Source organism: Doryrhamphus excisus, chromosome 1 (assembly GCF_030265055.1).
Source record: "Doryrhamphus excisus isolate RoL2022-K1 chromosome 1, RoL_Dexc_1.0, whole genome shotgun sequence".
Classification (NCBI taxonomy): Eukaryota; Metazoa; Chordata; class Actinopteri; order Syngnathiformes; family Syngnathidae; genus Doryrhamphus; species Doryrhamphus excisus.
In genome coordinates this window covers 37754701-37769838 of record NC_080466.1, presented here as the reverse complement: position 1 = coordinate 37769838, position 15138 = coordinate 37754701, and the positions used below count along the sequence as shown (strand labels likewise).

The window sequence follows — 15138 nt, the reverse complement described above, 5'->3', positions numbered from 1 at the left end:
AAACCCGTGAGAGAGTTTGAAGGTCATCATAAGGCGGCTATAGAAGTATCAATTTATATCTAAGTATTGCATTAAATACAACATATATGCATTATCTTGCTTGTTCATTCGAAGCATTGAATTTGAAAGTGTAGTTTCATTTAACAGAAATATGATTTGACGTATTCCTGTATTGAAATTACTGAAATAGAAATTCTAAGTTACTCTCAAATGACAAACATTGGTCTTATTGGCATGCAATTCTGTTATAAATACAAATTATAAAGCAGATTTTATTTGTTATTGTATTATTAACATGATCTTCCGGGAAGTGCAATTCGGTCATGAACGCAACGTCATATGGGTGTGTGACGTCAGACAGGAACCAGCGAGCCTGACAAATCAAGATGGCGTCCCACGGCAGAACAGGAAAGAGATTTCATAATAAATAAAACACATTCGTCTGTAAATCAGATCAAAGCAGCAAATCAAGTTGAAACAGAGTCACGTTTGTAAGGACAAGACGGAGCGGATACAGGTGAGTGGAATATTTAGACATGTATTTGCTCAGTTTCGTTACGGGGCGGTGGCAACAGTATTAAGTCAGGCCACTTGCGAAACCAAATCGCTGTAGTTTTCCCCTAAAATGTTAGCCACGAGATACTTTTTATAAATATAAGTTCATATCCTCTAATAATATAATATTCAACAGTGTTTTGTTGACGTCAGCGATTTCAGGCTAGAGTGTTTAGTTCCAGTATATGATAGCTTAGCCTGTTGCTAATCAATAACTTAGGTCTCTCGTGCTAATGTTGTCGTTCTTTATGACACCGTAATAAACGACTTGAGAGCGTTTAACTTACCAGAGATGTTATGAACTGCAAATACTGCTGTCATGGCTTGTATGGTTGAATGAAAAAGCAACGTTTATCCCAAGCTGTTGGTATCTGGAGTGGTGGTCTTATTTTGTTATGACTAACTTCCATCTTATCTTTACCTAACGTGAGCAAAGCAGGCCTAGTAAATGTCAATCTTTGAACGTGTGTTGTCGTAGAGCATTAGAGAAAGTGATGTGGGGAAGGTTTTCTGCTTGAATCAAACCCGACCAAATAAAGCACTTTTTGCTCTCCAAACTGATGACTTCTAACAGTATATGCCAATGTGTCCACATGGTGGAAAGTTTCATTAATATATAAATAAAAAACAAATGGCTTATTTTTACATTACTGTAGTTGACAATGGCTGCACGGCGGCCGAGTGGTTAGCACGCAGGTCCAAAACCTGCGTGCTAACCATTATCTATGCACCCTTAACTGCTCTGAACAGTAAACCGTAAATAAGATGAGATAAACAATTTATTTCGCATATTCCACTGTTGCAGTATAAGAGTACATTAGCATATAATAGCATATATTTAGCATCACTTACAGCATATGTAAGTAGTGCAACCAACTTTTTAAAATGCACGCAGAGGTACAGTAGCTAAAGCTACCTGATAATGACTACTTAAAATGCATCTGCTGTCATGTGATAGTTGATAAAGTTGATTTAAAAAAACTACATTATGTTGTCAACAGCTACAGCTGTTAATGCCAATGTTTTTTTTTAACCTAGCATTAATTTCAGGAGCTGCACGGCGGTTGTGTGGTTAGCGTGCAGACCTCACAGCTAGGAGACTAGGGTTCAATCCCACCCTGGGCCATCTCTGTGTGGAGTTTGCATGTTCTCCCTGTGCATGCGTGGGTTTTTTCCGGGTACTCCGGTTTCCTCCCACATTCCAAAAACATGCTAGGTTAATTGGTGACTCCAAATTGTCCATAGGTGTGAATGTGAGTGTGAATGGTTGTTTGTTTATATGTGCCCTGTGATTGGCTGGCCCCGCCTCTCACCTGAAGACCGGTGGGACAGGCTCCAGCACCCCTGCGACCCTCGTGAGGACAAGCGGTAGAAAATGAATGTAGTTGAAAATATCTTTCACCAATTATATTTAGCCCGTATTCAGACACTATCAACCCGGCGGCAGAGAACAGCATCTTGTGACGAGTACCAATTATCAGCCTTGACTTAATACAGTCCTTGCAGTCTAGTAGTTATCGTTTTATTCAATTGTCACTTTCTAAAAAGCATGTGACTGTATTGGTGATCATTTTGTCCTGGATGGCTACAAATGAAGTCATTTTGGTGCTTTGCATTGGTTGTATAGCATTGATTATTACAATATAGGATTTGTATGCAGTATTTGTTGTATTTTGGGTATTTTTTTCTTCTGAGAAGCCGTAGGTAAACAATGGCTTCTCTGTTAATATCAGGCCTATTTGTGCAGCATGACCACATAATGGATTATGCACACAACGAATCAAAACGATGGAAATGGCCAAAGCTGAATGAGGGGGACTTAGAAATGGAGTAGTGCAGACTATTTGCACTGACACATGACAAGTAGGACTGCTCTTTGAGACTTTGTCAATTACAAACACTGCTGTTCATAAGTTATTTTTATAAATAATCATATACAATAATAACTTGTATTTTTACAGTGTATCTAAATGGCTACAAGGAAGTCTGTATCGGATGCATACAACAACGGTAAGTATTTGAGTTATCAACCTTGTGATTTATGCTAGCATTATTGATTCCAATGTTAAACTAACATATACTTGAACTTAGGCCCCATCAGCTACCTTGATGACGTTCCCTTCAAGGTCAATGAAAAGTTTCGCTGCCCTGCCAAAGTGGGTCTGCCTGTTGGCTTTTGTCTGCCAGACTGCGGCTCCTTGTTGGTGGAGACACAGGTAAGTCACTTCCAGGTTTTTATTTGTGTTGTCTGTAACTGTGGGATATGGGATACTGTAATATACTGTACATTGGTTACTTGTTCACCAATGTTAACCAATCAGTGATACATCATAATCAGCCCGATTAATCAATCTGAATCTTCAGTTTTCAGTACTTTACAAGTTTGCTTCAGGGTTATCATGGCTTGTCTGTCTTAGTTTAGCGATTTCTCGTATTGCTCCTTGTAAAAAAAAAAAAAAGTAGTGTATTTGTATAGTTTACAGAAGAGCACTCCATTACATTTTACAGCCATCTAGCGGATACCCGATCGATCGGATTGTTCCAAATGTAATAGGCAATTTCTGATACGCTAATTAATATTAATACATGATCGGATTGGCATCGTTCCTATTTGAAATTCTGGTAATTTGAAATGTTTTGCTTAAAGTTAGGCTGACAGCAAAGTTTAACTTGGTTTGAATGTCATTTAAAAAAAAAGGTAAATTCTAAGTATTGCAATTAGTACATCGAATAAAGTGTCTTAAGAAAGACAATTTAGAATATAAATTATCTATGTAAAGCATGGTAGAAAAAAAATTACACAACTGATTTTCCCCCAAATCCACTAAGTACACAGTCAGTGTACACGAGTACATGACATGTAAAAGGAATACTGTATTATGGTGTTCTGAATGACTCAATATTTCCCATAATTCATGTCCTGTCAACAGTATGATTTCTCTTTGGAGAATCGGAGCGTTCGCTGGGGGAATGAACTTGCTGAGGCTCAAGCGGCAGAGGCGCGAGCAGAAGACACGGCAGCCAAACAGGAGACAGAAAACGGCGAAAGCTCGGCTCAATCACAGAATCACCACATTAATGGTGGTGCAGGGAAGAACCAGTCTGCTCTGGAAGACCAGGACCCTCCCCCACCAGCAATGAACCCTGTTCTGGCAGGATTGAGCCATGATGCCATCCTAACTCCTCTGCCTGCACCAAGTTTTGGTCCAAGGAAAATCCAACCAAGCATTCCTCAGCCGCACAGCCTCAACCTTGCTGACTTTGAGCGGGAAGAGGACCCCTTTGACAAGCTGGAGCTTAAAACACTGGACGATAAAGAAGAGCTTAGAAACATTCTTCAGAGCCAGCCTCAACCTGCACCTTCTGTTACCACCACTTCACGTGGAAACAGCCCATCTCCTCCCACCAACACCAGCCTCCCAGCAAAACCCGGCTTTGCCCATAAACCCAACGGTTTAGTTTCCTTACTGGATATGGACAAAGTTGGGCATCATGGGAGATCAGGGTTTGAAGCAGAGGATCGACCCTGCAACATACGCTCTCTGACTTTTCCTAAACTTTCGGATTCCGGTGATCCTGATCCAGTAGGATACAGCCCACGAGCCGCGCCCATCCCTGCTCCACGACACAACCTTCCCAACGGCAGTCCCCCAATTATACCCAAATCCCAAGTCATTGTTGCCCCTCAGCCTCTCAGTCTCAACAAGGGTGGTGCACCGAAACCGGTGAGAACAAACATACAAAGATGGCCGACTCTGCTTATTCAGTAATGAATATTACCATCAAAGTTTACTGTTCTTATTATATTGATTCCCAGGGAAACTCCATGTTGGGTTCAGCCAGTTTGCCATGCGGGGGTGCCCTGCTTAGCATGACTCCCAATGAGCGTCAGTGTGTGGAAACCCTGGTAGGCATGGGTTATTCTTATGAGGGTGTTCTTCGGGCCATGCAGAGACAAGGGCAGAATGTGGAGCAGGTGAAGTAACCCCACCCCCAAATCACCACCCACATTCATTCATTCATTCATTTTCTACCGCTTTTCCTCACGAGGGTCGCAGGGGGGAGGGGGGGTGCTGGAGCCTATCCCAGCTGTCTTTGGGCGAGAGGCGGGGTACACCCTGGACTGGTGGCCAGCCAATCACAGGGCACATATAGACAAACAACCATTCACACTCACATTCATACCTATGGACAATTTGGAGTCGCCAATTAACCTAGCATGTTTTTTTTGGAATGTGGGAGGAAACCGGAGTACCCGGAGAAAACCCACGCATGCACGGGGAGAACATGCAAACTCCACACAGAGATGGCCGAGGGTGGAATTGAACCCTGGTCTCCTGCGCGCTAACCACTTGACCGCCCCACCACCCACATATTTATGTATTATTTCACATTTACTCTTTCACATGCTCAAAGTAGAAATAGTTTCTGGTGATTTTTTTCCCCCACAGGACTACAAACCTACAAATCTGTGGTGGTCCAAATGTATTAGTGGCGGGCCGGCATAAATATATGCCTGTATGGGAAACACCTCAAATATCAGAATATATTGATTTGTTTTGAAAACACCAGTGCCCCTTGATCATGAATAATTGAAATGTATTGAACCAAGGCAAATATCCTGCGCTGTTTTATGACCGGGCTCACAATGTTAATGATAAAAATGCCTGAAGTCACATGTTAGCATTTTTTTTTCTTCCTATCGATTTCTCACATGCATTTCTGAACGGTTTTGTAGTGATTATGGTAATGGCCATGTAATTATGGTGTCTTTGGAAGATGGTAACATTGCACACAGCTTGATGTGTTATTCTCAAATACAGAACAGCCATTTTTTCACCAAACAGTACAGTTCAAATCAGCGATAGGCTGCTAAAAAGTTTATAAATCCAAGGAATGCATACTTTCCTGAAGTGAATTTAATTGTACTTCTTGGAACAAGTGTTAAAAGTTAAAAGAATTTGTTGTCATTGTCTAAGGTACTGGATTATCTCTTTGTCCACGGACGTCTGTGTGAGCGAGGTTTCGATGCAAGCGCAGTGGAGGAATGTTTAGAGATGTACCAATGCTCGGAAGAAAAGGTGAGTACTTTTGGGCTTTTAAGGTTTACCCATAAAACTACAGTAAACCTCGGATATATCGGATTCAATTGCTCCCACTGGTTTTGTCCGATATAAGCGAAATCCGTTATATGCGTATACCGGAAAATGTCAGTTTTACGCATATATCGGATTTATATCCGGTATATGCGTAAATCGGATTTTATCCGTTATAAAAAGGCACTTCCTTGACTATGTTTCCAATGTACCTGGACGCGCAGGCAACGCTGCAAACGCTGCAAATGACGTCGTATAGCGGCCTGTCACGATTCGGCGAATCGGAGCGCCACGATGCGGCCATCCGATATATGCGAGGGAAATTTAATGGAAATGCAATGGAACGAGACTGGAGATTTTGTCCGAAATAGGCGAAATCTGTTATAAAAAATCTGATATATGCAATGAATTTTTATTGGAAATGCATTACAGAAAAATTGGTTCTTTTTTATCTGTCCGTTGTGAGCGAATTTCCGATATATCCGAGTCCGATATATCCGAGGTTTACTGTAATATGTTCAAACGCACTGAGAATTATTAAAATGACAATGTTGTTTTACATCTATATAACTAAGATCAGTTGTAGACGAATATGTATTCTCTTCATCATCAGGCATTGCAGTTTCTTGAGCTAATGTCAAGATTTGGCGAAATGGGATTCGAGAGGGAGGCCATCAAAGAAGTGCTGCTCGTTCACAACAACGATCAGGACAAAGCGCTAGAGGAACTGATGGCTCGGGCTGCAGCTAGCTGAGCACGGCCAGTGAAGCAGCTACTGCAGGACCTGACCCCTGTTACCACCCTACACGGCCCCTTTCTTTCTTCCTTCCCACCCTTGTCACACCATGCCCTGCGACGTGTGCTTGCCTTGGCTGTGGGAGGGACAGCTGAGAGACAGTTGTGTTTCTCTGTGCTAAACTGTATTGCGTCTCGAGCACTTCTTAAAGACTGTGTGCCAAGAGTAACAATACTTCCAGCAGTGTTTGTTTCTAATAAAACCTGGGGGTTTAGTTCCGCGAACTGGTACTGCTAGGGTATTGAACAATGCTAAGGAAGACCCGGAGAAGAATTTGGGCTGTGGCACTTTTGATGCCGTTTATATTTGCTTCCACTTGGAAGTGTTGCGCTAACTGCAGGTACAGCTGCAACTCAGAAATACGACGAGGCGGTCACAGTCCTGGTTTAAAGTCACAATACTGCATAACAGCTACGCTGCCATCTTCCCCTGCACAGTGCAGATTTACAGTAATAAGTGGTAGAAAGGCCTTAAGGAGGCTTTCCTGAAACTCAACAACAAATCAACACACAAGTACAAATACTAGTGACCGGAGTTTGAATTTTTCATTTACATTCTACATCATTTTTCATTGAAATAAGCGATACTACTTAACCCAGTTCGCCCAGTTCGTCTTTTTACCTGCACTGGAATAACCTGTTCGGAGGTTCCCCTATAGAAAATAAAGTATAATAAAATCTATACCCTACTGGCATGGACCTGTCAAACTGCACACACACGTTTCTTAATTATCAAGTGATATTTAAAAGCTACACTGACACTTTTCTTTTGAACATAGAGTTTGATATTATGTAGGTATTATAATTTACAAAAAATGATGTTTGCATCCTGGAAATGTGTTTTTTTTTTTCTATTTTCCAGCAACATCGCTGTGCAATAGAGACATTTCATATTATGGAACCGGAAACTGCCGCTTTGAGCCCCTCGAATTGTTGGAGATTTGAAATATTCTTTAAGCCTTGCTGGAAATTTGGATGTAAATTAGACATGTTTGGATTTCATTGATTTTTTTGTTATTCCATCATTGGATTCATATGATCAAACATGGCTTTTTTTTAATTGTTCATTTCTGTATTTTTTTTTTACATGCAGTGAGTGATCATCTTATTGAGTTAGATGCAAAAAGTTACAAAGTTGATTTGATGAATTACGTAGAATAGAAATGGGGGGGGGGGCATTGGCTGTGGATGTATCTACTGCATTGTCTTCCTAATGTACGGTACCATCCTGTGAAGGGCTGCTACTATTTTCACATCTCAAGGGTGCATTTTGCAACTGATCTTGGATCGTGTCAAAGCAAGAACCCCATCCATGCTTAAAAATAGCCAACACTATGAAACTAGTCTCAAATTTAGTACACAATGATTTGGTCCATACATTGTCACTCCCATTTAGTCACTTTAAAAGTTGCAGATTTTGTTTTTTTTTTTCTTTTTTTTCTCACGGCTTCTCAGTGATTGCTGTGGTGATCGTATTGTTTGAGAACTGTGGCATTGGTAGACAAACAATTATACATACACCTTGTTTTCAGAACATAATTGTCAAGTTTGATAGTCATTTTTGGTTCTGTCGTTTATACATTTGTGTATATGCACCAGCTGTTTAATCTTACTACAACCTAAAGTTAAGAGGTCAACACTTTTTGTTAATCAAACTGAAAACCAATTTATCACTAAATTGACATTTTGGGTAGTATCCATCAATAAGATTTGCAGATAGGACCGTGTCGATTCTAACATATCTGGTGACTAATCTTAACAGGACATTGTAATCTGAATGAGTTCCTTTGATTGTGGGTTACAAATGTTCAACTTTCTCTTCTCTGACGTTGAAAGGTCACAAGGATTAAATAAGCAAATCGTTTCATCAAAAAAAAAAAATTGAAGTAGTGGGAGTCTTACTGGTATGATTTGTGATAAACACTCCTGTGCCTTGTTTGTTCTCCACTGCAAATATACCCAAAGTAAATTCGGATAAAACAGTTTCTACAGCAAGATGATTGTATGAGGCTGGTATTAAATAATACATCAATGTTTTTTTTTTAAATCAGCACATTTGATTTGTGGGTTTCACTTTACAATAAAGTACACACAAATAATGTAGTTATTGTTGGAACAGGTTTAGAGTAGTTACTAAGGAACTAATAAGTAGTGGTTAGGAGGGTTTGTTCTTCATTAACTACTAAGGAACTAATGACTAAGGCATATTTAAGAGTAATTACTGAGGACCTAATGAGTATAAAGTACTGTAATTTTGTGTACCTTATTGTAAAGTGTTACTGATTATTGTAAAGTGTCACATTTCTTAAGAAAAATATGCTTTAAATGTGTTATTGAGATACAGAAGTAGGTGCAATGCTGTAGATTAGTGACATCAGTCTTTTGAGCTATTAAATTGTACACGGTTTTAAAAGTGACTTTCATAAAATTTAAGTATTCTTATGCATGTTATTAATTTTATATTTTTTAATGATTTAGATACGGTATAATTACGGTTTAAAAGGGGTCAAATTGTTAAATTGTCCACCAAAAGTATCAATGGCAGTGCGCAATCGTCGTGAACGAGCACGTTGAACGGGCGCGTTCACATACGACCTTGTTGTTGTTTAATGAGTGCGGCTGCGCGCTAGCCCAATGATCTCGCTGTAGCTGACGCTACTCTTGGAGGAAAAAACAAGAACCCGCCGACTTAAAGCTAGAGGCCCGACACTTTGTATTGTTTAATATCGATTTATAAATTCACAACAGGCTAACGCGAGACATTCAACGACAACCCCAGTCAAGCGACCAGGCACCGTACTCCGTATGTGATCGTCCTTGCTTGTCATCGGACGCCGTTAGCAAAGGCCAAGCGACAAAATCGTTTATCGACATTATATGATCCAACGTCCCGAGTCAGGTATACCCTCCATGTGGGTGAGGGAGCTGTGTGTGTCGGACTATGGCGAGAAAAACAGTTAGCAGGAAAAGAAAGGCAGGGGAGCCCAAGGACCAACAACAACAGGTAGGCGGAAACCCAAGCCGTAAACTGTGATGTTAGCATGCTAACTAGCATCGTGCTAAGCAAGTTTTGAGTGAAATTAAGCTGTGCAAAGAGACAACGAACGCTGTCAGAAAACTAGTCATAATGTCATACTTATCTGAAAATAAATATGGCGTGTAAGTGTGCAGCATTTAATATTAGCAAGCGTTAGCTAAATTATCAGCACAACCACTGCTAAGGTTATCCGAATGTGTAACTCCGTCAGCTATTACGCTGTAACCAGTTAATTGCATGGAATAAACACTTATGTCGATCATTTGTTTTAATTGGTGGTATTTGAATACGATAACGAACCCCGGTGGTCAGTTAACGAAGGTTAACGTTTAGCTATCTAACATAAAAACCCGTACTTTTAGTTGGCACATCACTGTTTCTATGGATCTATTTGCATATAAACAAAAATATATGACAGTAATTGGCACTGAATTTGTTTTAATACATACACTAATACATACAGTGGATGTTTGCATATCAGCCAGTATCCATTCATTGTATAGCCGGTTAGAAATGTATTATTTATTGTCAGTAATGTTCAGTGAGATGCATATACACACTTTATTGCAGGTCTGAATTATCTCACAACACGCACAGTAGTCCCTAATAAAAACACAGGCTACAACGTCACTTCCTGTCTGCCCGCCACCCATTTATAGCAACACACACAAGCACTGGTGTTAATTACTCTTATTGTGTCTTCTATATTGCGTAATATGGATACAAAGGGGTGTTAGCGCATGTTTAGAGGGCTCTAATAATGTTAAAAATGTATTTAGAAGGTTGTAAATTGGTTTTCTATGCTCTTAACTATGAAAATATTGGATTTATAATTGGGAAAAATGGACTGGAACCAATTAACTTATATTTGTATATATTGTATTTTATTTTCATACCTCTCTCTTGTCAGCAGGGCTGGTGTCAGGCACCATACAAGCGGAGCCGTGTCTCTTGTTCATCGCGTCATGTGCAGTGGTGGTGCAGTAGACACTCAGTGGTCTGTGCCCTCCGAGGGCGAGAGTTCAGACCTCAGCAGCAGCATGAATTGCAGCTCCAGCGGAGCCTGCGTGGGTTTGCTGCCGGCAGGCTCCCCGGCATCCTGAAGGAGAGGGAGTTTTCTCTTGGGCGTCTCAACAAAGTATTTGCCTCACAATGGCTCAACCAACAGCAGGTTGTGTGCGGGACCAAATGCAACACGGTGAGATGTTTTTCGTGGTGAGAGGTAATGTTGTTTTGAGTGTGAGGTTGTTGGACAATGTACACTTGACGTATATATGCACCATTTGGTCTGTATATTATTATTAGATATAATGATCTGTTAAAAAGCTTTTTATTGCTGTGTAATTTGAGCATTGCGTCATAATATAGTTACTACCGTAGTGTTAGTACTGCTACTACCCAGATGCAGTATAATTTATGCAGTTTCATATCGTCTATTTTGAGATTTGGCCATTTATGTTGTGTAATCCAATTACATTTTTTCGGTTTCCTTACAGCTTTTTGTAACCAACGTCATGACTGGGCAGATAACTCGCATTCCCATGCTCAAGGACAGGATATGTCACGGCGGAGGTTCCGTGGTAGGGCCAGTGCAGCATTACCACTCCACAGCAAGCTCTCATTCCCGGCTGGACCAGCAGGGTTGTGGGATCCATGCTATCGAGATCAACCCTTCCAGAACCCTCCTGGCGACTGGAGGAGACAACCCCAACAGCTTAGCCATCTACCAGTTGCCCACATTGGACCCGGTCTGTGTCGGAGATGTGAGTTTTCTGTTCCTTCACAACGCTTAAAGTGTTACTGCGAAAGAATCATAACCGTTTCCCATAATCCTGTCCAAGATAACATACTCAAAGCCATTCTGAGACTTGCTTTGCTTTTACATTGAAGTCATTTGTTTGTTAGGATGGCCACAATGACTGGATCTTCTCGATAGCATGGATCAGTGACAGGATGGCTGTTTCTGGTGAGTTCTCTCAATGAGTGTTTTCTTCATCCTGCAGAAGCATGTAAAAAAAAAAGCAATGGTCATTGCATGGTTCCATTTGCACAATTCAAAATAAGTGGATCTTAATAAATCCACATCTTTCTTAATTTGTGGCATTGTTATCAATAAAGGGATAATCATAGTGAGGATAGATAGATCTTTTTTCAAGGAACAGTCCCATACTGTCCCCACATCATGCCATGTGTGTATTTGCCTTTAGACATGAGTAAATTAGCTTAAATGCTAACATGCTAACAGTCATCATGCTAGCACCTAGCAAGAAAGCCGAAAGTGCCAAGGTTGTCCTATAACTTCCCTACATCATGCCATGTGTGTATTTGCCTTTAGACATGAGTAAATTAGCTTAAATGCTAACATGCTAACAGTCATCATGCTAGCATCTAGCAAGAAAGCCTAAAGTGCCAAGGTTGTCCTATAACTTCCCTACATCATGCCATGTGTGTATTTGCCTTTAGACATGAGTAAATTAGCTTAAATGCTAACATGCTAACGGCTACCATGATAGCACCTAGCATGATAACTTCAAGTCCCAAAAGTCTTAAAGCAGTCCCACAGTGTCCCCACATCATGACATGTGTGTAGTTGCCTTTAGACATAATAGATTAGACTGACCGTGATACTGCTGTGTTTTTTCAAACTTTCCTAAAGTTGTTGCCCTCCACGTACTGTACCACGATGGCCACCAAATGTTTGTTAGCCATTACTGATGCACGCAACACATTGATTTATGTGTCTGGTTAATGTTTGAATTCATAGGTTCCCGGGATGGCTCCATGGGTTTGTGGGAGGTGACGGAGGAAGTAATGAGCCAGGCTCAGCACAGTCAAAGCGAGGGGGCTGTGCCTTCCTATGCCCATATCTCACACCGTGCCCTCAAAGACATCCCAAAGGAATACACCCACCCATACAACTGCAAAGTCCGTGCTTTGGCCTTCAATAACAACCACAAAGTGAGTGTTGAACATCTGACATCTGCTTGACACCCTTTTATAAATATGAGCTGGAAGCCTCTTATTACAAATATACAACATAAGGTGGCAAAAAACATTTCAATATTGAACAAAGCAAAATTTGTACTCAATCAGTAATCACGCCACACTCTTTATTGCTCGCTCTCTGGTTTTACCATATCTTCATTATTGTGTGGAAATATGGGATAATAACTGTAAAAGCAATCTTCACTCGCTAAATGTACTGCAAAAAATGGCCAGTAAGGATACTTCATAATGCCGCCTACAGAGAACATACTAAGTCCTTATTTTTAAAATCACAAATACTTAAATTTCTGATATAGTTCATCTTCAAACAGCTAAAATAATGCATAAAGCTAAAAATAACCAATTAGCTAAAAATGTCATCCAATACTTCTCTACAAGAGAGGAGAAATATGATCTCAGGGAAGAACTACATTTGAAACACTTATATGCTAGGACTAAGCCATAGCATTTCAGTATGTGGAATCAAACTATGGAATGGATTGAGTAAGGAAATCAAACAATGCACAACGATGAGCCAATTCAAGAAACAATACAAGCAGTTGATGTTTGCTAAATACAAGGATGAAGAGTCTTGAACCAGTCATGATGTGCTATATATATCACTATATTGACACTTACTATGGTACACATTATGTAATTGTATGGTCATATCACCTCGTACTTTGGTACGTGACAAAAAATAAAATAAAAATGACATTAAAAAAACCTAAACTATATGAGGAAAGCAGGAAGTGAACAAATGTAACAGTTACTGATTGTAAAAGTACCAGATGGAGGGGTAGGATTTAATAAGCTTTGCTTCTTCCTACTCCTTTTGCACATGTGGAACTGGGAACTGATTATGGGATGCTTTCAATTGTAATCTGATGCATGTTCAAATGAAATAAAACCATTACCATTTTATCTTCAAACAATTGCATCTTATTCATATATATTTCCTTTTAGGAGCTGGGTGCTGTCTCTTTGGATGGTTACTTTCACCTCTGGAAAGCTGAACACACCTTGTGCAAGGCAAGGCTCTATTTGACATATAGTTTTCATGTTTTCTTTAAGCTAGTTTGAGTCCAAATATATTCTTTAAATCAATCCCAGCACTTGAGAAGTGAAGGATATTGTGACTTGGGTCTCACTTATGGTGTATTGCTTCCATGCAGCTTCTGTCTATCAAGCTGCCTCACTGCAAAGAGAATGTGTGTCTGGCCTATGGACAGGACTGGTCAGTATATGCTGCAGGATCTCAGGCCCATGTCTCTTTTTTGGATCCACGGCAGCCGACACACACTGTCAAGTCGGTCAATTCCAGAGAGAGAGGAAGTGGTGAGTGATTTTTTTATTTTTTATTTTCAAATCTTTTTAAAATAGACATGTAATACCCATGGAAATGTCTGTGTGTGTCTTTCTGTGCAGGGATCCGTTCTGTGAGTTTCTATGAGCACATTGTGACAGTCGGCACTGGTCAAGGTTCGCTTCTCTTCTTCGACATCAGGGCCCAGAGATTCCTAGAGAATCCATTGATTCCAAATGGAGGCTACAGGAAGTGCTCGGGGGATGGCATTCTCAAGCTCACGACAGGGAAAGGCTGGCTGGTATCTAACATTTTGACCTTTTTTTAAATTAAATTTAATGTGTATTAACAAGAATTTTACTAAACTTTTATTTTTTGCTCTCAGAATCATGATGAAACATGGAGGAGTTACTTCTCAGACCTTCACTCGTTTCCTAACGCTGTGTACACACATTGCTACGACGACTCCGGCACCAAACTGTTTGTAGCAGGCGGACCGCTCTGTTCTGGCTTACACGGGAACTACGCGGGACTGTGGAGCTAGCCTTGTCATTAGGATACAATGACATCCTTGTACACATTTTTTTTTTATTAAACCAATCCCTCCATTCCTCCCTCTCTTCAGCAACATCACTGTCTCTGATGGACTCAGGAGCATGACCTCGCACCATCATATCACAGCTTTGATTATGCTGCATCTTCGTGTCCACATTTCAACATCCTGTTCTCCACTGTTCCTTCACTCCTTCCACCAAAGCCAATCTTTTTTTTTTTTTTTTTTATTGAAATGTTTGAACCAGTCATTTTAAGAACTGCAAAGTCTGCCAGAACCCAAAGGAGGCTTTTAAATCATAACCAACATTTCATCTACTTTGATTTCTTTTTGGCTTGATATTCTGTAAGATATAACAAGGTTTTTTTTTCACTTTCTCACTGAAATGAATGGCAATATATAAAGAGAGGGAGAGGAAGGACTGAAAAGACAATTTTGAAGGACTTAAGTGGTTTGCCGTTTTGACTTTTAATAGGGAATATTTACTGGTTGGAACCGTTTCTGTCTCAAAACAAAAAACAACTTGTCCTCGTCCGCAGCAAAATGAAGAAAATGACCTATCCATTCCAAATGGGACTTTTTATGAAAATATTTCAGGTTGAAATTATGTAAAAGGAGAAATATTTAGATTGCTAAATAGAATGATCTGCTGTGACGCAATCCCTCTATTTTCATCTCTGATTTGACTGACATACACCTGCTGATTATTCTAATTTGATTTATTTGTATTTATTGCCCCCAATTCACTGTCACCCCTCCATTTCAGTGGTTTGGGTTGATATGGAATTTTTGAAGGTGTAATGTCTTTTTT

The 15138-nt window shown here is 40.1% G+C and overlaps 2 protein-coding genes across 3 annotated transcripts; both read left to right on the top strand.

Annotated features, from left to right (window-relative positions):
- Positions 1-342: 342 nt before the first annotated feature.
- Positions 343-7511, top strand: ubap1 (ubiquitin associated protein 1). Its single transcript, XM_058073788.1, has 7 exons — positions 343-517; positions 2517-2565; positions 2647-2771; positions 3486-4280; positions 4373-4531; positions 5535-5636; positions 6265-7511. The coding sequence occupies exons 2-7, from the start codon at positions 2526-2528 to the stop codon at positions 6403-6405; spliced, it is 1362 nt and encodes a 453-aa protein (XP_057929771.1). The 5' UTR covers positions 343-517; positions 2517-2525; the 3' UTR covers positions 6406-7511.
- Positions 7512-9019: 1508 nt separating this feature from the next.
- dcaf12 (DDB1 and CUL4 associated factor 12) lies at positions 9020-14382 on the top strand. Of its 2 annotated transcripts, none has more exons than XM_058073764.1 (9): positions 9020-9450; positions 10394-10681; positions 10980-11246; positions 11389-11449; positions 12248-12441; positions 13435-13500; positions 13644-13806; positions 13897-14075; positions 14160-14382. In XM_058073764.1, exons 1-9 carry the CDS (start codon positions 9388-9390, stop codon positions 14316-14318), a joined length of 1440 nt encoding a protein of 479 aa, XP_057929747.1. In that variant the 5' UTR covers positions 9020-9387; the 3' UTR covers positions 14319-14382. The 2 variants fall into 2 exon arrangements, with proteins under 2 accessions (XP_057929747.1, XP_057929756.1); XM_058073773.1 differs by having other exon boundaries at positions 9021-9450; positions 10397-10681.
- Positions 14383-15138: the final 756 nt, after the last annotated feature.